We start from the raw sequence: 27,109 nt of genomic DNA on the forward strand, positions 1-27,109 counted from the left end.
GACTTCAGCATCCTCCTTGCCATCTCTCACACCCTCTGACAGCCCTGGCCACTTTTCCACTGGGAGTTTTTAGGTTTTCCCTTCCGTGCTCGATTCTCTGCACGTCGAGGCTGGGGAAATCTTCTCAGGCTGCAAATCCCTCCCACACCCTCGATGCCATCTGCAAAATCCAAACCCCTTCCCAGTGCTTCCCATGGCTGCTTTCCCCCCCAGTTTTCAATTGCTTTGGGGATGAGATGAGAAAGTCAAGTGTGCTGCTCAGTTCTGATGAACTGAGAGTATTTATCCAGCCTTCCTTTATCAGAGATGCAAATCAAACACTCCAGTTACATATTTTAACACAGTGGGGTGGAAAAAGTCTGATGGAGAGAAAGCCATAGAGGGTCTAATGTATTTACTGGAGTTAAGGTGGAAAACAGAGAGAGACTGGTGAAAAATTCTCAGCATAACAGGTGTCATTGTCACAAAAGTGACAATTTGAAGACAAATCCCCCAAAAATTAATTCCCTAAATATCAGAGCACATCATTAACTACAATTAGTCCCTGTTTTACACCAGCTCTGCAAAGGACAGTGGAGAGGAGGGGGAAGGTGGATGAAAGAGGCTCCTTCTCCCAGACAGCAAGAAGTTGGTTAATGGCACATTAAAATGGAAATGGAGCTTGGAGACAAAGCATGTCCCATCCTGGGAAAGAGCAGATGCCACCACAGTGCCAGGGTGACAGGAGTGGGACTTTCTTCCAGCATGGACCAGCAACAGCTCCTCAGTGCTCCTCAGTGCCCCAGTTCCAGTGCTCCTGCCTGACTGGTGGCTGCAGCTTCCAGCTGGGCTGAGCTCCAGCCCCCTGAGCCAGCAGAGCTCCATCCCACCAGCCCCTCAGGAACCCTGAGGAAGCTCAGGAAAGAACTGAGGGCCACCTTCAGCAGCGTGGGGAGGATTGGTGAAGGTGTGAGGGTCGTTTGGTCAGCTGTCAGCACAGAGCCTGCAGCTCCCATCCCCACCCCAGGGATCTGGGGATGCTTGTCCACCTCCACATCAGGGTGGGCAGCTCCTCCTCCTCCTCTCCCAACATGTGATCCTCACACAGGGACATGCTGAACCCAGGGATTTTGGAGCTTTTCTTTCAGGTTTTGTTTTTTTTTTTTAAATAAAAACAGCTCATTGGAGATCAATTTAGCTTTTTAATACCTTTCAGATAAGAAAATCTGCTGCTGCAGCAATTCTCTCCCTATCTTAATTAATTTCTAAACACATCACAAGCTGGAAGTGCACGTTTGATGAATCTGGTTGACCTCCTGGTGCAGAAATGATGACACAGATGTTGTGCCTTCTTCACTACCTCATTACTCATGTCACACCAGGGTTTTTTTCTCCCATTGAGCTGGCTGACAGGAGCTCCAGTGCTGCCATCAGCAAGACAAGCTGCAAGGAGCCAGAGGAAGGTTTTGCATCTCTGGAGAAGCCAGGTCCTCTGGTGCTGCCAGCAATCCCACAGCACCATGCAAGCACAAGGCAGGGAACAGAATCCACTGGGAAGTTTTGCACCAAGGAGGCCAAAATACTGCAGGGTAGGGAAATGAGAAACAAAGAATGGCCAGCCTGAGGGGATGCTGGGGCTGAAGGAGCCCGGGTGGGATGTGCCCACAGGAGCTGGGGTCACCCCTGAGAGCTGTTTGCTGGGGACAGTGGGAATCAGCCCAGCTCTGGGAAGGGTTTCAGCCTCCTCTCCCCTCCCATTCAAGCTGGCAGGAGCCCAGCTGCACTGGGATGATGTTATATCCACCTGTGGGAAGGAGAGCAAACACAGAATCATGGAATGGCCTGGGTTGGGAGGGAGCTTAAAGCCATCCAGTGCCACCCCAGGGACACCTCCCACTGTCCCAGAGGCTCCCAGCCCTGTCCAGCCTGGCCTTGGGCACTGCCAGGGATCCAGGGGCAGCCCCAGCTGCTCTGGGCACCCTGTGCCAGGGCATCACACCCTCACAGGGAAGATTTTTTTTCCTAAAGGTGATCAGAGCTCCCAAAAACCTGCTTGCCCTTGGAGGTTCCTTAAGGAACCCCAGCCTGGGGCAGCCCCAAGGGCCCAGGACACACCAAAGATGCCCTGGGGCACAGGGCTCCTTCCCAGCTCCACCTCAGAGCAGGATGTGAGAGCAGAGGAAGAGTTTAGGAGCACAATTTACACCCAGCTCAGGGGCTGATGGAGCACAGGACCAGCAGCTGATCATTAGGGAAACATTAGGATGTATGGGAAGGAGAAGAAAAAGGGAAACTCCACAAATATGAGTTAAAGAAAATCCTCTGGGAGACCTAGAAGCCGTGAGATAACTTGCCTGCTGCCAGCACAGCCAGCAGAAAGTGGGCATTAAAAATAAAAAATTGTAATTTTTTTTTTAAAGCAACCTGATGAGGTCTGGTCACCTTTTACTCCAGACACTTTAATGGTCCCTTGCAAGGTGATGGCATGAGATGCACCAAGGCTTTTCCTCATGACCACTCTCCAAAAACCCAGCTTATTTCTGCTGGAGCTGGAGCAGAAGCAGCACAGAGCACATTTCTAAACCTCCCAGCATGCAGGGATGGTCCTGGCTCTGGTATCCCATGTAAGAGAGATTGATTTGCTTTACTGGCATCACTCACAGGAGAGGAGATCCCATCAATCCAAGCAGGATGGGATGGAGCTTTGCATCCTCTTCCCAAACCTGCATCCCCACACTCACAGGGATCAAAGGGTCAGTGCAGAGATCAAACCTGTCTGTCCCACCCAGAGCCACCCCTCAGAGCCTGACCAACAACCCCTCTTTGGCCAAAGCCTCCAGACACAGCCCCAGGGCTGGCTTAAACACCACACAAAACAATAATTAAACTGGGACATGAGGGAACAACAAAAAAATAAATCTCTCTTATGTTTTGTTAAATTCAGCAATTTACAAGGCTGGAATAATTAGTGGTTTAAAATGTTTTGACACAAGCAGCCCCAATAATCATGATAAATCATATCAGGCATATGCCCAGATCCTTGAAGTGACAGATGACAAACAGAGCAGTGACAAGATGCTCCATCACACAGGGAATCATTGAGTTAATGGAAGAATTATTGCTTCTGAAATCCACTCTAGTCCCATTGTGGGGAACATTCCAATTTATCAAAGCCAAATGAACATTAATTGCTGCAGCCTGGTAAGTTTTCGAGCTGCTGTGACCTTCATTGAATTTTAATCCAAAACAGATAAGATTTACTTCCACACAACAGGAAACAACACAATTAAACCCAAATGACAGCTGAGATTATGGTGAAAAAACACAACAGGCATAATGACAAAAATATTGATTCCTTTCTACTTGACACTGTGCTTAAAAAAAAATGGGTAAATAAATAAAATCTTGCATTTACATATTTGTTTTTCGTTTCCCTTTATCCCTTCTTTTCATTTGGGAGACAAATTTCAGATGCTCAAGCCAAGAGGAAATGGGTGGCAGAGAGTAATGGAGACTGAATTCCCTTTAACTGCAGTAATTAATGTTATGTCTCATTGGGGAGAGATTAAGAAAAAACAGTTAGGAAAGGAAAAAAAAAATAAAAATTAAGTGTTATCTTGCTGTCAAAGATGCCCTTGAGCTGGGGAAGGGAGGTGTGAAGAGGGTGACAGCTTTGCAGGGGTAGAGGTGGCCACAGGGACACGGGCCATGGACACTTTCCTGCTGCACTGGAAGCAAACCCATCCCAAAAAGGCAGGGACTGACAGCCAGAATCACTGGAAAGAGGAATAAACCCAGGATTTGCACCTCCCTGGAGCCCCCATGCAGCACAGAGCGGGTCTTGGCTTTAGAGGCAGAGTAGGAGCTCCCAGCCAGGCCATAAACACCTCCAGAAACCCAACCAGGTCCTGCCTTGGAGATGTCTCACTGCCCAATAACTGTGCCAAGTGCTCCCTAGGAGAGGGATTAACCAAATCCCCCAGGCAAACCTTCCCCAGCTCCTCTGAACCACCTGGAGCACAAGGAGAGAGGTAAAACAAGTGTTAGAGCCCCTTAAGGGAGATGAAGGGAGCACTTTGTCACCTGCCCTCCTGTCCCCTGTCCCCTGGGGTGGGCTGCTGGGCTGAGGATGGACAGGGCACACCTGAGTGCCAAGGCAGCACTGGGCTGGAATTCTGTCCCCAGCAGGGATGGTGGTTTAGCTCATTCAGCACACAGGAGACACTGGGCTTCGTGGTAGGAAGGGCAAGGAAAAGTAGTTGGGAAGGAGGACACAGGTTGTGTCCCAAGGCAAAAGGGATATGGATATAGAGGGTGTGGGGACAGGAGGGGGACCCAGGGCTCCCTGTGCCAAGCACAGCACAGCCAGGGAACCCCACTGCTGGGGTAGGAGGGCTCAAGTGATGGGAAACCTCTGGGATGTGCTCCAGCTGGGGTCAGAAAAGGAAATAAAGGAGTGGGAAAGCAGCCCAGGGACCTGGGTGAAATATTCCACCCAAGAAACAAATAGCTGTGCCCATTTTAGTTCCCCTACAGAACTCCATGAGGCCTCAAGGAAGGTAAAAAAAAAAAACATAAAAAGCAACAACCAACAAAACAGAATCATCTTTGCTGGTAACTCAAAACTTGGCTCAGGTTCATTCAAAAAGTTAAGGAACCTTCTGAAAAATCTGGGCAAAGTTTCAAGCCTGTGCTGCAATCCTGACCCAGGAAAGGGATCTGCAGGGCTCCTGCCTCCCCAAGGACACATGTGCAGCCCAGACCCCATCCCAGAGCCAGATCCATGCCCAGGACCTCGGGAATGGCAGGATTTATAGAGACAGTGGAATTTCAGCTGACCATGTGTGGCAGGAACAGCTCCTTCTCCCCTGTTGGTTTTGCAGGAGGGAAGAGAGGTACAGGGCAGGAATTAGCTCTCACAACAAAGCCATGGGTGCTCCCAAGCCACTGGCAAAGCACATCTTCCCTGGCTAAGCTGGGATTAGAGGCCAAGCCCATTGCTGTGACATTTCTGTGGCATGGCCAGCAGTGCTGTCAGCTCCATCCCCTGCCACTGCTGCTCCCCCATTCCCAGGTGCAGCAAAGGGAGGCTCTGGCCAGGAGCTTCTCAAAGGAACTCCCCAAGCATCCACTCACCATCATCTCCTGCATTTTAGAGATCATCTTCAGCAAGGGCTGAGGACCAGGACTGAATCTCTCCCTACTACAGAAAATCTGCATTTCAAGCAGAGAGCACCAGGCTGCAGAGAAAGTGTCACCTGGCAGACACAGGACAATTCTCCAGGGCCCAGGGTTGCCCACAACAGCCAAACAATTCCATACTCAAACCTCCTGCCAGGGATGGAGCTCTCCACACCCACACATGCTGTGCTGTTTTCTTTCTTTGTTCTCTCACTTGTATTTTCAGGCTCATTTTCCAAGCACATAGTTCTAACCCTTTCCCCCTCTCCAACATCCCAGCCCACTGACAATTCAGCAGGACATAAAAACATTCCCCAGCCACCTCAGCAAGATGCAGCCCCCAACTCCTTTCCCTTCTGTCATCCTGCATCTTATCTTGCCCAACAGCCTTAATGCAAAGCCTCTCTCCCTTCTCACATGCATTCAGTGCCAGATCTAAAGCCCCGTTGATGAGACACTCAAAAAACCAGATTTAAGTTGTAAAAGCCAAATAGCTGCTTGTTCAAATAAAAAAATAAAATATAATAAAAATAAAGGATTTGTGCAGCCATTGCCTCTGTTCCTCCCTCCAAAACCAAGGACAGAATCTGAGGAGATGACCCAGGTTCTAAGAGATGAACAGCTTCACCTTTTGCAGAGGGTCGCTGTGTGGGATCCTCAGGCCCTTAAAACATTGCTTTGGCAAATGAATGGCATGCACACACACCCTGGATATACCAACCTGACTTCTTTTTTTCTGTATCTTATCCCAATGGGACTGAAGGGACAATGCACTGAATCCCATCTTACAGATGGAGCTCTAAAACACGGAGGAACCGTGGACCAGATCCAAACACGTAGGCAAGCACCTCATATGATACTGAAACTTTAAAAGGCAGCACAGCACATAAACAGTGCATTATTAAAAGGTCACAAACACCCCAGATGGAGACATTCAAAGCGCTGGATCATCTTTTTACTTTTAGGTCAGACTTGTCCTTTGCAAGGAATGCTGCAGCCCTTACTCACTTGAAAGATAAACTTCAGCTTCAGAAAGAAATGGCCAAGCCCAAAATCTTGCCTTTGCACAGAGCCCAAACACAGAGACCAAGCAGAAACACTCCATTGGCATTTCACCCCTTTCCAGCACAGACAGGAGGAACTACAAAGATCCTTGTTATCCTCCCAACAGCTTCTTCCCCACACTCTTTTCCTTTGTTTAATTTTCCCAGAAGATCAAGCACTGTGTTGCTTTTTGTTTGTTGGGTTTTTTTGGTTTTTTTTTGTTTTTTTCCTGGCCCATTCAAACACATCTCTCCCTGTCTGGAGACCCAACCAAGAAGGGACACAAACATCAGCATGTTAGCGTTCAGGAACACATAATCACAGAATGATTCCATGCAGGTGCTTTTATTGAAGAGCTCTGGGTGTCAGGGGTACAGACCCAAATCTGACTCCGACCATACAGTTGAGATGAACATGTATTTATATTCTATCGTTATATAACTTTCATGTTGATTATTAAACTTATATTGCTCTATTGTATACATAGATTTCAGCTAAGCAAAGCCCCCCTTAAATTTCCAACACAGTTTCTCATGATTCTTCTTATGCTTATATAATAATTATATTTAATTACTAAACAATCATCCCATCTAACAATTATATCATTTATCACACTGCTTACTAGGTGCAGTTGATCTGGGAAAACACAAAGCCTAACATTTTCAGATTCTACCTTTAACATTTTCCAGGGCTCCACCATCAAGCACACCAGACTCACCCTCCCTTCTCCTCACCCCCCTCCTCCGAGGGCGTCCCTCCATCCCCTGGGCAGCTGGGACTCACCATGACTGAGATGTGAAGGATGTGCATCTGCTCCTCCACGATCTCTGAGGGCTCCTGGAGGCTGGGTGGGGTGGCCCTGGAGAGCTGCTCAGCGCTGCTCATGGACACGTGGAAGTACAGGGTGCCGTTCTCCAGCCACTGCTGCTTCCAGTGCACCAGCGAAATGTCCGACACCGTCCCCGACATCTCTGCAGGGACACAACACACAGCTCGGGGTCAGCATTCCCCACCCTGCCCAAAGGTGGCATTTTAAATTACCAAGGAAATTGGGACTTTTGAGTCTCACCCCCAGAACTGCTTCTATTTCATTTCAGCCTCTACCTGGTACTTCCCCTATATACGAACAGAAATGTTTGTCTTCATTAATAAAAATCAAGGGGCTGCAGGGTGCCTGGGGGTTTCAAGAGTAGGGAGGCAAGAACAGCAAATCACACAGGGTGCCCTGAACCTCCTGTGGCTTTCCCAGGAAGCAGGCTGGAAGAAGCTCCCAGGGAGCTGCAGCCAAGCCCAAGGGAGTTTCATGGCTCAGGGAGTGAGCCACTCACTCCACTCAGTGCCAGACCAGGCAGGGTGCACACACCAGTACACACTTTTCTGCCATTTACAATGGAAACCTGCCTCCAGCTGTGAGGCAGCAGCACAGCTGTATTTAACAGGGACACTCTCAGCACAGACTGTGAGGTCCAGCAACAAGGGAAAACCTCCAGGCTTGACAAATATCTGTTGGTATTGGAGCTGCTCCTGTCAGTCACCTTCTGCAGCTTCTGGTGGTTTTATGTCCCACCAATCCTGATTTACAGCACAGGCACCCTGGATTACAGCACACATCCTGGATTACAGCAGGGGCACCCTGGATTGCAGCCTTCCCTGACCTAGGGCACGGAATTGGGGGTTTGGAGAGCCCAAAGGGCACCCCCAGACCTGCAGACCTGTGGAGGCAGCAGCTCCCAGCTCCAGCTGCAGCTCCTGAGTGGGCCAGGGGCACTGACAGCTCCACAGCTGCCCAGCACCTTGCACAAGGATCTCTGCAGAGAATGGGTTTGGCAGCTGAATCAAAGCCAAAAAAATAAAAATACTAGTACAAAATGAGCCAAAATATTTCTCCTTCCACCACATCTTTTTTTGTGTGTTTGTTTTTCCAGTTCCAGTCTAAGCAATGGGAAGAAAGACAGGTCTTCTTAGTCACCGAGCCCACAGCTTCAGCAGCTTTGAGGAAGACCCAAATTCAATTCCCTCCTATTTGGGGAGAGAGCAGGTCTGACAGCCCCTGACCCACTGTCTGCAGGTGTGTCTGCCCCAGAACAGTCAGGAACACAAGCTCAGGTACAAGAACAGAGACAAGGTTCTCCTCCTCCTCCTCCTCGGCTGCAGAGGGTCCCTGGGGAGGACAGCCCTTGCTCCCCTGAGGGCAAAGCAGCCAGGAAATGCTGAGGGCATTCTGCATTTCATTACCCTGAGCCCAGCTGGTCAAAAGCACATCCAGTTCCAGCTGCCAGTGCAGAGGAAGGAAGGAACAAGCCCAGCTGAGGTTGTCCTGAGGAGCCACCCACACCTTGCAGGACACGATGCTTCAACAAGACACTTGCGTGGTGAGCAGCCACTCAGGTTACAAGATCAGCCACTTGCACTTCTACAAACCCAGCTGGACAAAAAAACCTCTCAGTCCTTCAGGAAGAGCTTTTTTCACCCCTGAAATCAATATATTTTCCAGGAGCAAGCTCTTGGCTTTGCAATATGAATCAAAAGAGAGCCAAGCCAGCTCTCATGGAGAAGACCCCCTCACTTCAGAGGTGCTGATGGCAGGGCCAAGGCCACCCCATCATCACTGCCAGGTCCCTGACTCAGCACCTCACTGGTGACACTCCCGAGCCACCACTGCGTCACCTCATCTCACCTGAGGGGTTTGCTCAGTGCCTCTGCCCCCCAGCACTGCACCTTCCTTATCCCCAACCCCTGTGCACACCTGAGCACTCAGAGAAAAACCAAACAGCTCCTGGACCCACCAAGAGCTCACACTTGTGCCTGGGAGGGGATGCAGGAGCTCCCTGTCACATCCCTGTCACTGCCCTGACATCCTGCTAATGACCCTGCTCTCCCCTGACATTAAAGGGGATTTTTGCAGCAAATCAGCACCAAGAGGGTGCTGCTTGTACTCTGGAAACTGTAAGTCACAGCAGCCCTGCAGCTCCTTCCAGACCTGGGAACCTCATGGAAGGAATCCTGGCTCTCCCCTCCAAACAAGGCACAAGCAGAAGGTTCCTTATAGCAGTAAAAATAAGAATAAAATGAGAGAAATATCAAGGCTGCTTAATTGCAGTCATCTTCCCAGCAATACTTCAAAGGTCTGTACTGAAAAGCATCTCCTTGTCTAATTAAAATCAAAACAAATGCTACTTTCAGGAGCAAAAACACTCACTCAGCTTTGCAGCAGAAATCCAAGATCATCCTCAGAGGCAAACAGGCCATGGGAGAGCAGGGAAGCATCAAGGGAAAGGCTCTGTTATGCAAAGCCATAATCTTAATTCTATCCAGAGGGACAGTCAGCCACAGGAGGGGATGATTTACAGCATTACACACTCATCACACACATATCCTGCAGCAGACCTTTCCTAAAGAGCTCAGCAAGGAGGTTATATCACCCAGCCCACAGCACAGACCACGTGAATGCCACCAGGACCCCTTTGCTGCAGTTCCAAAGGCTGCATCACATTAGGGAAGCAAGGAAGAATCCTCCAGGGTCAACCTTTCTCCAAGTTTTTTCCCTTACACACACATTTTTTGCATGGGATGTTTAAAAGGATCACAGAGAACATTTCTCTGGAGTTCTGAAATATAGGCAATTTTTTGGATTTTAGCCTAGACTGAAGATAAGCCTGTTTCATTTTCAAAAGGTCTCTTCCAAAAGTAGAAACTTCAATTTAACATTCATTTCACAATTTTAAGCAAACCCAGCAGCCAGGAAATTTGTGACAAACACGGACTTGCCAAGCCTGGGTGCCCATTCCCACACACTTACAAACACTTGTGTGCTTCAACTTTCATTTCAGGGCACCTGGTTACTACCCCAGCACCCCCAGGACACTATGAGCCTTCAATCAGATTCACCACTCACAATAAAAATAATTCAAAAAAAAGCTTTTTCAAGCCCTGTAGCTGCAGAATCCCTCAATTCCCAAACACAAGGAAGTTTTTTGGCCTCATATAGCTGACACTAATATTCCTCTGCCTGTGTTTCACTGGACACACATTGTCACTCCACTATCTGCTGTAGTTACAGCAGTGAAAACCCATCCATCAGACAGAATGTAATAGTCTGCAGCAAGATTGCCTGTTATCAGAGCTTTCAAACGCTTTTGGAACAAATTAAGGGCATTCCTGCACCAAAACTGAAGGAGATACAGTTAAGGTTTTAAATGTGCAGCAATGGAAAAGCACTTGTGGTCTAGAGCTGTTAAAAATCTCAGTATCTAGTGGATGGGGAGCTATCAGATGGGGTTCAAGCAGCCCTTTGTGGGTAAAACACCAAGTGAAACAGCCAAACACATCATCAAACATCTGCCACGCCACCTTCCTACCTGCTCGCTGTGCTCAGCAAGAGGAGGCAATGAAGAAATGAGGAGGATCCTCCTTCCCCACAGCAGGCAGCCAGAGTTCTGCCCTTCCCCTGCTCAAAGACCCCAGCCAGCACCACCTCCAACCCAGAGGGGCTGAGGGATCTCTTCTCCCCAACCCCAGCAGGTATCTCTCCCCTGCCAGCCTCCCCCAGGTGTTATATCTGCCTCCTCCAGCCAGGTCTCATCAGCTCTCAGAGGTCTGTAACACACCCAAGATAACTCAGCTACCCTTGGAGGCATAAAAATCAGCAACATGGCTTCTGTTGCAGTGGTGGAAACAAAAAGGTTTAATAAAAGGCAAAATAACAAACAAAAAGAACAAGCCAAATGCCAGACGTTCTTGCTTCTAGTAAAACACTTAACAAAAGCAGTTAGTTTCTCTGTTCACTTCTTTTTCTACTAAATTGCCCAAACAAGACTTTTTGGCTTTTGTCCAATGAGGCATCCTTAATTTTGAGGTGAAATCCCCCAAGTCCTATGAATTGTCTTTTCACTTAATCCAAGAGAAACTTCTAGGTTTCTTTCCTTTTAAAAGGGACAAAAAATAGTTTTTGTCGCTCTGTCAGCAGAGAGCACATTCCTACGCCCAGGTGTCTCCCCAAACCCTGACAATTGCCATCATCTCCCAGCACACAGCTCAGCCAAGCCCATGGTACCAGCCTTTGGTACCAGCTGAGGATGGTCTGAAAGTCAGAAAAAAGGCACACAGAGCATTTCTGCCTTTTCTGCTCTTCCTCAAGATCTGTGCCTGACACAACTTCTACAGTCTTTAACATTCTCCTTGGAAATCAAACAAGCAATCCAAACAAAACTCTCCCCAGGGCTCAGCCTCTGACCTGGGCTCGTGGCCATCAGCAGGTCACCATCCAGGACAGGGCAGGGGACAGCAGTGACCACAGCAAGATCCCTTCCCACCAACTCTCTAATCCCCTTTTTTCCCCTCTGCTGTCGCTACAACCCTTCCATATAAACATTTCATTGAAATCTTCAACTTGTATTACAATCAAACTTAAAAGCAAAGGGGCCTAAATGCATTTGGTTGGGAACCAAGACGATTCCCATAAAAGCAGATTATGCTGGCGTGATGAATACAAAATGAAACTGCCGATATTAAAGTTGCAGAATTGTTACTCCATGCCTTCAGGCCACCCTAGCCATCTCCTCCCTCCTCTCCCTCTTGTCTCACTGAAGCCAGGGACAGCCTTTTCACCTCTGTCCTCTCCAGGGCAGCCTGCCAGGCTTGAAATATTCACCAGCTGTCCCCAGCCCCCACCCCAACTTAATGCAATTCACCAATTCTGGGGAGTTTGCAGCCCTGCCTTATCTGTCATGGTGTTTTACAAAGCCTGTGTTGTATTTAATTGGCTTGTTCTTGCTAATCTACCGTGATTATTGTATTTTTTATTTCCTTCTTGAAGGCCATTATTAAAATAAGCCCTTTTGCTTAGAGCAGTTCATCCCCACGAGGTTCCCCGCCCCCGGATATCCAAACACTCCCGGTGCTTCCTCCTGGCTGCCCAGCACTGCTCAGACCTGCTGGGCACCTTTCCTGTCAGCACCAACTGCTTGGGGAGATGGGTGAGGAACCCCTGAGTAATTTCCAGTGCACAGATCCAGGCTCTTCTTGCCTCCTTCCTCCCCACCTGCTCCATCCCAGCAGGAGCTGCGCCCTGCAGCCAGGCTTCCTCATCCCACCTGCACAACTCAGCATCCTAACCTGGCAAAGCTGGAGATCTGGTGAGTGATTCTATTTCCTTTTAGAGAGGCACAACTCCAGCTTGTGCCCCTTTCTTCCACACCCCTCATCCTGCCAGCCACCCCTTCCCATCTGCTGTTACTCCAGGGGCTCTCCTGAGTTAACGTTCTCCAGAGGCACCAACCTCAGATAAAGTGTTAGTTTAGAGATTCTTCAGTGCTAGCTACCACTTATGCTAATAAAGCAAATTTATGCAGAAAGTCATAAACAGAGAGCTCTCCCCAGTGCCCTTGCCAGCGCAGGATTGCTCCCTGCGGAATAGATTATCACACTCACTGCAGACTAGTTCCAAAATTACTGGAGAAATGGGGCTTCCCCCATGCTCCCAGGGGGGCTATTCTGCAGTCAAACAGGCCCTAAGAGTTCTAAGAGTTTGGGTCTTTTGGTGGCAGTGTGGTGGAGTTTTTTATCCCAATCATTAGCTCAGGTTTTTTTTTTCCTCCCTTTCCCTTACACACCTCCTCCCCTGCTCTCCCCTCTCAGAGCTCCCTGGGGCAGCACACAAGCACAGCTGCAGATCATAAAAAGTAATAGAAAATCTCAGAAATTTAAGAAAGGGGGAAAAAAAAAAGGATGACAACCTGGCTCTGATCACCTCCTTTCAAAGCCCCTGTCTGTGAGAACACAGTGCTGCACCTGCAGGGCATTTTTCAGGGGTGGCTCTGGCACTGTGTGGGTCTGCATGGACACAGAATCAGGGAATGGTTTGAGTTAGAAAATCTCTCTGAGACCATCGAGTCCAGTCGTGATCCCAGCAGTGCCAAGTCCAAGGCATGATGCTGGATGGAGCAGGGCTGGAGACAGCCTGGTCTTGGGGTGGTCCAAGGGGGTCCTGCTGGCCCCAAGTGCAGGCTGGAGCACTCTGCTTTTACAGCCTGCAGCATCACATGCCTGACCTTGGATAAGCCAAATGGGATTTGCAGTGAAGGGGGTTTGGCTGTTTAGGAAAAATGGGATTTGCAGCAAAGGGGGTTTGGCTGTTTTCAGGCTCTGCTGGAAGGACAAGAACAAGCAGCTGGGTTCAGGCATGCTCCTGGGACCAGTCACCTCAAAACCACAGAGATGTGGGAGGAACTGAGCTGCCACCAAAGGGGTCATGACCACCAGAGCAATGCAACTGATGGTGAGGGCAGATCCCAAGCTCAACAGGAACCCCAAAACCAAGAAAACCTCCTTGGTTTGGATGGAGAGCTTGCAGTCTGCATCATCCAGGACATGAGCCAGGGTGAGCAGGGAGGGCAGAGTCAGCCCCTTCCAGGCCCAGCCCCTGGAAACACTTCAGACAATCAGAGGGCTGGGCTGCTCCAACTCAGCTCTCTTGGTCTTAGCTCTAGAGCCTTCTGCACCATCCCCACATCCCTTTGGCCTCTCTAATCCTAGCTTTAGGGTCCCTGAACACATCAGGGAGCAGATATTGATTTGCCCATGCTGCCCACAGATCTCAGTCTGATTCCACAAGCCCAGAGAAGCTCAGCACACTGTGTGCTCCTGCAGCTACTTTGATTGCAGTTCAGGCTCCAGCACATTACCCTTATTTATAATGCCAGGGCTTCCGTGTGGTGCCTCAGGCACTGTGAAATTATTACAGGGCTCTTTGACTTTCAATTCCCTTCCATTCAATTCCATCTTCACCTGTCAGCAGAGGCTCCCCCTGGCCAGTGGTGGGAGCCAAAGGCAGACAGAGCTGGAATCTGATCCTGCAGGAATTGCTGGCACGTGGGTGAGACATCTCTGTTGGGATGAGAAGCACCAGGCAGGGCAGAGCAAGGGGGAGAGCACTCCTGGGTGAGGCTGCCTCGGAGACAGGAGACAGCAGGGGTGCTCAGCCACAGCTCACAGCTCCTCTCTGGTGTGACTGTGCACTGGGATCATCTGTCCAGGGAGGTGGTGGGGTCACCATCCCTGGATGTGGCACTGGGTGCCAGGGTTTAGCTGATGAGGAGGTGTTGGGTCATGGGTTATGTCGCATTCACATTCTCTGAAATATTCCTTCACCCAGGGTTTTTCTCCTGGGAAGCTGAGAAGCCTCAGAGAAAAGGAAAACAATTCTTCTCTCATTTGCTTCTCCTGTGCTGTGCTCATGTGGAATGTGTTTGGAGATTGTTCACCCACAGGTGATTGTTCCATTGCATTCTGCTGGGAGTTGTTTTCACTCTTTGGCCAACCAGGGCCAAGCTGTGTCAGGACTCTGGAGAGAGTCAGGAGTTTTCATTATTATCTTTTTAGCATTCTGTAAGTATCCTTTCTGCATTCTTTAGTATAGTTTAGTTCAGTATTCTTTAATATCATATAAATTAGCCTTCTGAGAACATGGAGTCAGATTCATCATTCCTTCCTACCATGGGGCACCCCACAAATACAATAACGTTGGACTTGATGATCTCAAAGGTCTTTCCAACCTAGTTCACCCTGGGATTCTGTGATGCTGCCATGAGGAAAAAGCAGATGAAGGATTGAGCATCAGAGCCCCTCCTTTGTGCATTCTGCAGAGCTGAAGGCCAAGGTGCCAGGGAGATGGGTGTGAAGGGGGTGCCTTGATGGTTGGATTTTGCTCTCCTTCCCCAGTCCCTCCGTTAAGGCACAGTTTTCTTTAGGGTTTTAGCAAAAACCTTATCTTTGCCACTTCTCTGGAGTGCCACTTCTCTGGCTCAGCCAAGAGAAGTGCAGGATTTACTTCTGAAGCAGCACCTGAAGGCACAAGCAAGAGGAAAGAGCCAACTCTTTCCTCATGTCACAGAAAGAGGAGCTGGTCCATGGGAGCTGCAGCTGTGGCAATGCCTGGGGAAAGCTGGGACAGTCCTCTGCTCCCAGTTACTCCAGCTCCTCAAATCTAACACACCCGATTAATGGGGAGGAAAAAAGTCTACCTAAAAGGCACAAGCATCATTTTGTGATGGCCCAACTATCAATCTGTGTTAAAGAAATCCATGTCTTTGATGGTGAAGCTTTAACAGGCACACGACACTGGCCCGGCTCTGTGCTCAGGGTGGATTAAGTGAGACAGGTTTTCATGCAGACTGTGGGGATTTCCTGGCTCAGAGAACCCAGTGATGGGCAGGGAATGAACAGATCTGCTGTATCAGCACAGGCAATGCTGCCCAACCCTGAGCCCTGCAGGTGCCACATGGGACAACTCTCCTCCCTGCCCCAGCCCTGTGTGGACTCCAGCCTGTCTGAAAACCCAGCCTGGCTCCTGCAGCACCACTACAAGCCTCAGAGGGTCGATTCCCACCACACATCCAGAGGAATGGCCTTTGAAAGCCTTCACAAGGCACTTGGATAAGGAAAAAACCCCGTTTAATCCCCAAGCCCTGGCAGAGCTCAGCCGTTTGTGCCTCTAAGGTGACACCAGAGCTTTGCTTGGAGCCTGCATGGATCTGAAGTGTTTAATGACACAACCATGGGCTACTGGGAAGAGCTGCTGCCTCTGATAACAACAAACTTGAATTTCCACTGCAGCCAGGGGAGCACAGGGCAGGCGTGCTGCATCACCTGCAGTGGCAGCACACAGTTCCCAGGTGCACAGGTGTCACTGTGATATTTTCTGAAAAATCCCTTCGCCAGGATTTCTTCTCCTGGGAAGCTTCAGCTTCTCCCTGTTTGGCTGCTTTGGAATGTGATTTGGAGAATTGTTTATCCAGCTTGTGAATTGTTTTAATTTAATGACCAATCATGGTCCAGCTGTGTCCAGGCTCTGAGGAGTCACAGGGTTTTTCTTTATCATTCTTGTTAGGCTTTCTGATGTATCCCTTTTCTTTAGTATAGGTCTAGTACAGCATTCTTTAATACAATATAATAGCATAAAATAATAAATCAGCCTTCTGAGAACGTGGAGTCAGATTCCCATCTCTCACCTCATCCTGGGGACCCTCACAAACACCACACACAGGAAATGCTGGCACATGGAGACAGAGGGGTTCTGCTGGTGTCATAACCCACAGAAGGAGAGGGAAGGAGCCCACTCAGCCCCACCTGCCTGTACTGCTGGTTCCCTTCCCTGGGCACTGGGAGGGCTGGGGATGCCTTTTCCCAGGACAGCACAGACACCACGGCAGCAGGGCAGTGTCAGGATGGCACTGATAAGGCTTGTGCAAAGAGAAAACATTTGGAAAGCCACCCCTATGGCCTCTTCCTTGTGCAGGTAACAGCAGCAACAGCAACTTTCCCTTTGTCTGTGAGTTTCTGCAGGAGCTGAGAGCCGGGAGCAGGGCGGGCATCAGGGCAGAGCAGAGCTGTCACAAAGGGACAGAGAGGGAACGTGCCTGTCTTCCCTGCAAGCTGTGACAGGAGCAGAAGGGCAGCATGACATATTCAGGTGACTGGAAGAGTGTGGCAGAGCCAGGCAGGCTCCAGGACAAAGCAGGGAGGTGCATTTGCTTTACAGCTGCTGAGGAGCAAGAGCCAGCCTCGAGGGGTGAGCACTGCTCCAGCTCCATTAGAGCCAGCCAAGAGCTTTATAAGTCCTCTGCATTTTTAAACCTCTCTTTGGGAAACAGACCTCTTAAAATGATAAGGCAGCTTGATAGCTCAGGGCTCTGCTCAGACTGTGGAGTAATTTTTCTACAGTGGTTCCTCCACAGACCTGCCCTCCCAAAGGGGAGGTGGAACAGGCAGAGGAGGAGGAGAAAACAGGAGAGAGGAGGTCTGGTTGCCTTCTACAAACACACTAAGATAGTTCCACCTGCTGAGAGATGGATGCCCTTTTCCAAGGAGAAGGAGCTGGTTGGGTATTTTCAGGAGAGAAAAAAAAAACCAGCAAGTGCATTACTTGAAATCTTCTGCCTCTGTGTCACCTGGAGCACCAGGTGGGTGCATCCAAAGCCAAACAGCCTGAAAATTCTGGGTATGCCCTTGCCCAAAAGGGCAAAAATATCAGTTACCAGGAATGACCAGCTGCCCCTCCACCTGGATTGTGATGGGGGCTCCTTCACTCACAGGCTCCCTTCTCTGCTGCCGAGGCAGACATCCACAGTGGCTGCTAAAGGATTAAGAATCTTACCCCTTCTCCAGGACAGGCTTTTGAGCACTCCCTGAAACACCCCTCGAGCCTGCCAGGTATCCAAGGTACTACTCAAGTACCCTGGTTTGTCTGGGCTGCTCAACAAACCCCAAATCCAGCTCTTACCTCCAGAAATGAGTTCCTAAAACCTCACAGAAAATGTGTTTCCCTCTAAGACTATGACACCTTAAGGAGCAACCTTGCATGTTTGTCTGCCCCAGCAGCCAGCGAGGATCCCAGGACACTGGGACAGGGATGGCCCAGAGTGTCCCAGCCCAGGACACTGGGACAGGGATATCCCAGAGTGTCCCAGCCCAGGACACTGGGACAGGGATGGCCCAGAGTGTCCCAGCCCAGGACACTGGGACAGGGATGGCCCAGCCCAGGACACTGGGACAGGGATGGCCCAGAGTGTCCCAGCCCAGGACACTGGGACAGGGATATCCCAGAGTGTCCCAGCCTAGGACACTGGGACAGGGATATCCCAGAGTGTCCCAGCCTAGGACACTGGGACAGGGATATCCCAGAGTGTCCCAGCCCAGGACACTGGGACAGGGATATCCCAGAGTGTCCCAGCCTAGGACACTGGGACAGGGATATCCCAGAGTGTCCCAGCCTAGGACACTGGGACAGGGATATCCCAGAGTGTCCCAGCCCAGGACACTGGGACAGGGATATCCCAGAGTGTCCCAGCCTAGGACACTGGGACAGGGATATCCCAGAGTGTCCCAGCCCAGGACACTGGGACAGGGATGGTCCAGAGTGTCCCAGCCCAGGACACTCCAAAAGGAATGGCCCAGAGTGTCCCAACCCAGGGCACTCCAAAAGGAATGGCCCAGAGTGTCCCAATCAGGACACTGGGACAGGAATGGCCCAGCCCAGGACACTGGGACAGGGATGTCCCAGAGTGTCCCAACCCAGGGCACTGTGACAGGAATGTCCCAGCCCAGGACACTGGGACAGGGATGGCCCAGAGTGTCCCAACCCAGGACACTGGGACAGGGATGGCCCAGAGTGTCCCAGCCCAGGACACTCTGACATCCTCCCACTGGCCAAGCACCACCAGAGTTCTGCAGGAAAGAAGCCCAGCAAGGGCGAAGGGAGGGCAGACTGCTGCTCCTAAAGGTGCCATCCCAGGGTGCCAGACCCCGCTGAGCAGGACAAATCACCTGGAGCCAAGGGCTGCCCTTGAGCTGCAAACCCTCAGGCTGCCAGAAGCAAAAAGGTTTACTGAGATTAGCTGTGAAAATTCTCACCTCTCTCTGGACTGACTCCCACTGCAGTGCACTGGGTTCAGAGCAGCTGATGTAAGAGCACAGCAAAGTCGCTGCAGGGCTCAGAAAGTGGCATCATAAGATGAGGAGACATTAAAATCCAAAATTATAAAAGCAACCACATTTATTAAGGCTTCTCAGAGCCTGGGAGCAAAACAATTTTTCCCCATTTAAAAATGGGTAAGGCATGAGAGAAGCTGAGCAATTTGTCAGAGATTGGAAGCAACAAAGTGGCAGAGACCAAAGCCTGAAGCAGACACCACACACAGACACCACGCTGCCACCCCATTCCAGCCTTTTTCCTGCAGCTTCCCCAGCAGGAAAGGCTAATCCATGTCATTATCTGGTTCTCCCACCATCAGATCCAACAGCAGCATGGTCTCATTTGCTATCCTAACAAGAGCCTCAGTGAAAGCTGCACAGGAGCTGCCCAAAAAGGGACACCTACACTGAGACAAAAGAGACACAGAGCACTTTTCCCCTTGATCTGCATACACAAAGGTCATGGGAAAGTGGCAGAGGGGGATGAATCCTGCAGCCTCATTAGAGGGAAAGAAACTGTTTCTGCAAATAATTGATTTCTAAATTTATCCCCTAATTAAATAGGTTCCCTGGACGAATCTGCATGCAGGATGCAAGGTGATGATTTAGTGCCTGGCTTCCTCCAGGAACGCATCAACACATGTTTGCAAATTGTCTCTCTGCCAGACTCAAAGGAAGGGTGATCATCCCCCCACACCCACCCACTCTCCTGAGCCCCTCCTGACACCTGGAGCTGGGCACACCTGGCTGAGCCCCCTCTGAGCCAGGTTCATCAGAGCCACGCGCAGGGACAGGGATGTTTGTCACCTGTCCCCGTGCTGCAGAGCAGGGCACCCATCCCTCCCCACACCCTGCCCCATGGGAGCCCAGCCAGGGGGGTTTTTGGCAGGCAGCAGCTGTAAAACTCCAGCAGGAGTGGAAATGCACCGCCCAAACTCAGCACGTAGCGCGGCAAGAATGAGAAACATTATCTCCAAAACACGCTCTTGCTTCCTACATCAATTCCATGGCTGTTCCTGTCTAGTCGCTTTGACTTTTTCCTACAGACACCATCAGCTAATAAAACCTCCAGAGACGGATCCTGGGATAAAACCAGGCTACAAGCTCTGCAAAAATTAAGCACATTTATCACTCTTGCACGGAGAGCTCCTTTTGGAAAGCAGAGAGCCCCGATGCTCTCAGACAAGCATCAAAGGGCTTGGGACGTGGAAACTCCATGTTAGCTTGAAAAGACGGAGGTGGCAAATGTCCCTGCTGTGACAGAGCCCTGGTAATTAACTCCTGCTGCCTGGGACAGCGAGCAGAGCCCACAGCCTGTCCATCTTTGCTGGATCAGAGCTCTCCCTGCCCAAAAAGGGAGGCACTAGATGCATATTTACACACTGTCCTCTCTCTGGAAGCAGCAGCAGCACATTTTCCATCCCCTTCTCTTTCCTCCCTGCCAGCTTTCCACCCCACAAGGTCATTTGTGCACTGGGTGTGAGGTCCCCCCTCCTTCAGCCCTTTGGTGCTGAGCCTTCAGGACCTACAGATGTGATTGTCCCCCCCGATGTCCACACACTGGGGTTCCTGCTCACAAGGATTTAGCCATAGGTTTAGATTTAGACTAAATATTAGGAATTCTTTGCTGTGAGGTCCTGCACAGAGCAGCTGTGGCTGCCCCTGCATCCCTGGCAGTGCCCAAGGCCAGGCTGGACAGGGCTGGGAGCACCTGGAACAGTGGGAGGTGTCCCTGCCATGGCAGGGGTGGCACTGGATGAGCTTTAAGGTCCTTTCCAAAACAAATCATTCCATAATTCTGTGATTCTGTAAGTGCAGCCTAGAGATGCTGTACAGTGCCCACCCCTGTCACACTGAGCAGATGTGATTTTCTCCCCCCCCCTCCCCTGAAAAAGCCTTCAAAACTGGAGCATCTCATGGCATTTTGGATTTCTCAACATTTCTGGATGAAAACTACCTTATTAAGTGAGTTCTCCATCAAAAAATCAGTACCACAGATGGAGCTCAGGCCCTAACCTACTTCTGCACTCAAAAAATAAAAAGCCATTAGGTGGCTAAATACTTTAGGAACTGTGTCCCTTCATCTCCCTGCTGTGGTTTTCTGTCTGTAGCAGAGCATCCTCCTTTATAAATTGCCTCCAAGAGCCTCTGATCTTGTCTAAAAGAAAACAATATTATCCACAGGATGGGGAAGAGATGGAAGAGAGCTAATTAGTCCTCGTACAGAGGAGTTTGCAAGATATGACATTTAAATGAAGCCTGATTTTCAGATGGCAGTACTAATATCTTCATGTTATGTCATTGGCTTTTTCTTCCTGAGGTGCTTTTTTTTTGCTCACCTTGAGCATTTTTAAAGGCAAAAAAAAAATTCTTTAGGTACCAAAGCAAATTCTTAATCCAGCTCTCCAGCACTTTCCAACCTGAGCAAGTTAAAACCCCTCTAAAAGCAGAGTCCTTGAGGCCCTGTTCCCCAAGGATGTGTGCACATAAAGCAAGGAAAATGTGTGGTTATTAGAGTTTAGCTTTATTGTTTCCAAAAAACACACTGAAGATTGTGTTTATGATTCTGGAGAAAATAAAAGCCTCTCTCCAATTGTTAAAATAGTGAACATGAGATACTCCAGTGACTTCTAAACAATCAAACTGCACTGCACTCTCTACTTGGATTCCAGAAAAGTCTGTGCAAGAGTGAGAATGAGCCTGAGCAGGGATAGGAGACAAACCCACACCTCACCTTAGAGCCAAAGGAAGCAGAATTAGCTTATACAATCGTTTCATGAGTTACATGGAGGACAAGAAAATAGTTCAAAACTCATTGCAATATTCTTTAAGAGCCAGTTTTGCTGGCTTTTAGAAAGATCTTAGGTTCTGAACGATCAAATCCCCTTTGAAAGCCAGACTTGAGCAAGAGAATCATTTAGACACACTCCAAACCAAACAAAAAAAAGTGAAATCTTAGCTGGAGCTTTCTCTCTGGCCCTTGCACAGGTTTCTTGCAAAGCCTTCCCCACCCAGCACAACATCCACACCTTCAGAGAGCTTTTCCTGCCCCACATCCCTACCATGCTGAAGGTCTGCAGGGAAGGGTTTGCATCCATCAAACAGCATTGCCCAAAAAAACACCAAAACCCAACAGCCTCCACCCCTTCTGCCCCTCCACCTTCAGCCTGGAGGGAGGACAACCCACAGGGTGTTTTTTATCCCCCTCCTTTATCTATTACCAAGACTCTGTGAGGTTATGAATTATTGAATGGAGCTGTCTCTGCACTTTAGGGTGATGATAATGATGGAAGGGAAATGCAGGTGGCAGAGGGGCTGTGTCCCCAGCACGGGAGCAGGGCAGGGAGCCCAGGGCCACGTCCAAGGGGATCCTTACCCAGCTACTCAGCATCTCTGCCCATCCATCAGAGCCTGACACCTGCCTGGCACAGTGGGGATCAAATTCATCCTGGAGGAAGCCAAGGGAAATACACCTTCCACAGGGAAGGGAAGGAAACTCCTCACACCCTGCTCATAACCCCAGCTGAAAACCCTGGTTTGAAACCCTCCTGGCCATGCCTGGTGGGGAAGCTGGACTGGCTGAGCTGGCAGAATCAGCTCTTCCTTGGAGTTTCAGCACAAAGGGGTAGGGATGGAAAAAGCCAGTGAGGACAGAGATCCTGAGAAGGTGGTGACAGAATCCAGCCTCCAGACAATTTCACAGACACTTTCTGGAACGTATTACTGGCAGCTCTAAAACAACCTGTTAGCATGGGCCTCTGGGGCTTGCAATAAAAACCAAGATGTAGTTTTCCCAGGTTAGATAGATGTCTGAAAATTAAAGGAACAGCTTGAAAAAAATGTATCAATTCCTCCCATCCCTTTGTGTACATTTACTTGCAAGCTCCTCAGAGATGGGGGGGTCAGCACCAGAGCAGGGGAGCCACAGCTGGGAGCTGCCTTCATCCCAGCATGGGAGCAGCATGCAAACCACAGCCTGCTCCCAAATCCACCTTGCTGGTTAATGGCTGCATTCCAAGCAATGCATAACAACATCGAACTGAGTCTTAAACAGTTTCAAAGAAACACCAAATTCAACACACACAGCCAGATCTTCCAGCTGAGGCATCACTGAGTGCCCAAACTCCACAGTTTCTGTGCATCCTGCTCCAGAAACCTATCCCAAAATTGATCAGAACAGGGGAGCTTCCAGGCTCATACATTACCCTGTTCTCTAAATTTCTTCTGTGGGCCTCCTTCTCTGTCACAGTACATGTCACAGAGATGGCCACGATGCACAGATTATCACCACATAATTTCAGAAAGCCTCAACCCATACACAGTAACATCTGACCTCATCAGAAGGCTTCAGCTATCTGCCCATGCAGAGAAACATCACTTCAGAAGGCCACAAGTGTCCACCCTTCTTGTCCATCAGCCCAGCCTTTATCCCCTCCTGTTGATGCATTGCACCTGTGTGCCCTCTGCTCCCTTTGGGGATGGCTCAGCACACCTGGGCACTCCCTGGCTGGTTGCTGTTAATGCTGCTCACCTCTGCCCACAGCTGTGCCCATGGGGATGGGGCTGGGCCAGCCCCACTCCAATCACCACAAACTCTGTGCCTACACTTCTGGGAAAGGCCATAACCAAAAGGAACACGCTACCCCAAAGATGTGAGTTTTATTAACTGAGCTCTACTTGGAAAAAGCTGAGGATCAACTTTTCTTGCAAGAGTTTTGCCCCTATGGCCAACATTGGCCATCTCTTCACCCCCATGACCATCACATCGCACACTGTACTGCTTACCTGCACTCAGGGTTAAGATCCACATTTAAACCCCAGAAATTAAAAGCATTGTGTCTCCAGAGGTGCACACCAGAGCTCTGCTCATTCCAAGCCTGCCCTTCACCTCCACAAGATCCCCAGCTCATCCCCTGCCTGTGATGGCAATCGATCTGGTCCCTGCTTGGCTCACAAATCCTGCCTGCTCACGCTTTTTTTCACCCTGGATATTAAGGGAAGGAAATATCTGGATCTATTTGAAATGAATTATACTGCAGTAATTGCAGCTCCTATAGGGCAGTATTAGGTCAAACTGCCCTTTTTGTGCTCTGTCTCAAGCACTGGAGATGATGAATGGGCTCATTTTCCACAGGGCTGGATGCTCACAGCTCCAGGTGAAGCCCAGGCAAACCACAGATGCTCATTGCCCTGATACCACAGCTCCTGCCAAGCCCTTCCTTTAATGAAACATCCAAACTCACACTGTACAAACACAATTCTGGCACACATTCCTTACCACTTGTCACCATCCCACGGGTCCTCAGCACACGGTGCCATCCCCACTGCTGTCCTCTCCAGGCTGCTTAAGGAATCTGTGCCACTCTCACCCCAGAAGGACCTTTTCAGCCCAAAACAGACTCTCCCTTCCCATTCTAGCTCTGTGTTAATTATTAAGATAGGGTGGGATTGCAGAGGATAATTACCACTGTAAAGTTACTCTCCTGAAGGCTGATAAGGGAAATAATTAGGATGGACAAGCGTGGATTACAGAGCCCTAAATCTCTCTCTCTTTTGTCAAGATAATTCTACTACCCAAGCTCACAGATTACAAAAGAGTCCATTGGCAAGCACAAAGCAGTGGTGGGGACCAAACAATGGTTTGGCTTCACAGAGCACAGACCCTTCCTGCTGCAGCACAAGGGGGACTCTTCCCCAGCAGCTTCAGACTGGGACAAGCCTCCAACAGGCAACTCCAAGGACCTCAGCACAGACACCCGGGGAAAGAGGCACAGAGCTGGGGAAATGCCAACAGGATCAGCCCTGTGCACATCTTCCAGTCACCTCCCATCCCATGTTCACCAGCTGGTGTGTCCACGTGCCTCACAGGTGAGGCACAGCTGTGGCAGCTCAGGGGATGTGGTCTCAGGTGTGACCTAGTGGGTGGCAGGGGGTTGGAGTGAGATGATCCTCAAGGTCCCTTCCAAGCCAAGCCACTCTCTGATCCCGTGGTCACCATGAGGTCCATCCCACAGGACCTTGCATGAGCCATTCTGTGGCTCACCAGAGCACAGCCAGGTGCAGGACACATCCCTGTGCTCTGCTCAGGCCCTGCAGCTCTCAGTTTGTGCAAAGCACAGCAGAAGTGAGGGTCGAGCTTGGGCAGAGCTGCCAGCACCACTGAAATGAATCTTCATGCAGCCAGCAGAGCTGAGCAGGAGCCAACTCACCCCAGCTGCAGGCAGCCCCCAGCCCACCCAGCTCTGCTCCCTGCCAGCTCCCAGGGTCACATTCCTCAGCACATCTCACATGCATTCCTCATGCAGTCACACAGATTATTTTCCTCTAACAATTTCAGGCACCCTGCGCTAGAGCATTTATACCTAATACATATTCTAATGTTCCTGTTCACCTGAGACACTCTAAACTTTCCTGGCTCATTTGTCAGGTTTATTTATTTATTTATTTTAAATACCTTCTTCCCCTCAGGCCAGTCAAATGAGTCCAGTTAATTTTCATTTCCACGGACATGGAAAGTCATCTCAAGGTCATTTTTGGGTTATTTTACAGCTTCAGATCTGGAGGGTTTTGCAGGATTTGCAATTGAGGCTTCTGGTTATCTACTGCATATTGAAACAAAAAGGAACCAGCTGAGGAAAGACAGTGATGAAGCACCCCATTGACACCCAAGTAATTAAGGAGAAACAAACATGTTTGTTGGCTGAAACAAGGGAAAAAATGATGCAAACCACTTTATTCTAGCAAAAGAAGAGAGGAGGGAGGAAAGAAAAAGCAGCAGCTAATGGGTTTCCATCAGAAGGGCATGCTTAGCTCAAGCCAAAACCTTCCCAGTGTGTTTGCATTTCACTGGGAAGGTTGTGGTGTGCCACTGGGAGGCTTTTGTCACTTCTGATCAGAAAGAGAGCAGCAAAAAGAATCCCAGCAAACTGCAAAACACAACCTTTGAGATGCAGGAAGACCAACACAGCCCCATTCTGAAAGGAAAATACAAAATATATCCATGCACATCCCGAGGGTTTGGAAGCATTGAAGCTTTGCCACGGGACAGCCCCATCTCCTCCTGACCAGCTTTGGCACTAAGCTCCAGTGTCAGTGATGGATTCTCTGAAAAATCCCTTTGCTAGGTTTTTTCTCCTGAGAAACTAAATGTAAACAATAATTATCTGATTGCTTGGAATGTGGTTTGAAGGTTGCTTGCCAACAGGTGCATCTTTGATTGGTTCCATGTGAATTGCTTTTAATTAATTGCCAATCCCAGTCCAGCTGTGTTGGGACTCTGGTCAGTCATGGGTTTTTATTGTCATTCTTTTCTAGCCTTCTGATGTGTCCTTTTAGTATAGTTCTAGTAGATCATTTTCTTTTAATATAATATACATCATAAAATAATAAATCAGCCTTCTGAAACATGGAGTCAAGACTCATCCCGTCCCTTGTTGGGGTTGCCTGCAAATTCCACATTTGGTGACCCCGAGTGAGTGACACCCCACACTCCAGGAAATTATTCCCTTGGGAAATGGTGACTCCCAGTGTCAGCCAGCCTCGTGGCCAGGACCAGATGATGCTGGAGCCAAAAGGGAAAAAAACACAAAACAACTCCAGCAGTGATGCTCAGCACTGGGCTCCCCGCGCTCGGCGGCGCAGGCGCGGCAGCCCGCGCTCCAGAAGGGTTTGTGAGATGTTTTTAATATCGCCTGGCAGACGGAGAAATGCAATCATGACTGAGCCACACATCTCCCCAAGTCCTCAGGGAGCTCGGGTACAAGGCTGGCTTTGTTTCTTTCCCAGGGAACAATCGAGATAGCGGGCTCACAGCTCTCCTCACGCGAACTCTCCTGGGGCTGGGGTGGTAATGAGTTTGTGTGCATGGAGGCAGTTTGGGTTTCAGGAATGTCCAGGCTCTGGGGCAGCAAGTACCCTTGAGAGACCTAGAGCTGATGGTGGGTGCTGAGCTGGTGCAACACTGGCTTCAAGTTCCCCAAAGCTGGCTTTGTCCCACTAATCATGTGCTATCCAAAAAGCATTGCTGGTTTTGTTTGGTTCCAGAGAACAACAGCTATGAGAAATAGCTTATTTTAGTCTCCTTAAAAAAAACCACAAATCCCATTACTGAGGAGTGATTAATTCTGCTCCCCCAGCCCCAGGAGATGATGTTTCCCTCCCCAGGCAGAGCTCACCAGGTCTGAGGTACCAGCAGCCCCTCCCCATGCTCGCAATAGCCTGGGGGCACTGGGGACAGGGCAAAGCCACAGCCCCAGTGGCACCAGGACCCAGAGGAGGCTGAGGAACATCAGTGAGGGCATTGCTGGGCCACCAGCTCATAGGGTGACAGAAGGGTTTGGGTGGGAAGGGACCTTAAAGATGATCTTGTTCCACCCCTTGCCCTAGGCAGGGACACCCCCCACTATCCCAGGTTTGCCCAGACCCCCATCCAACCTGG

General features: G+C 49.7%; 1 protein-coding gene across 1 annotated transcript in view; it reads right to left on the bottom strand.

The window, feature by feature from the left end:
- ASTN2 (astrotactin 2) overlaps nt 1-27,109 on the bottom strand; it is a gene marked incomplete at both ends in the record, with an annotated part of 326,465 nt that overhangs the window by 264,905 nt on the left and 34,451 nt on the right. The window contains one exon of the mRNA XM_084219630.1: nt 6,988-7,175. Within this exon, the coding sequence (XP_084075756.1) occupies nt 6,988-7,175 (188 nt within the window). The remainder of the gene's footprint in view (nt 1-6,987; nt 7,176-27,109) is intronic.

Source organism: Fringilla coelebs (assembly GCF_963513975.1).
Source record: "Fringilla coelebs genome assembly, chromosome: 21".
Lineage (NCBI taxonomy): Eukaryota > Metazoa > Chordata > Aves > Passeriformes > Fringillidae > Fringilla > Fringilla coelebs.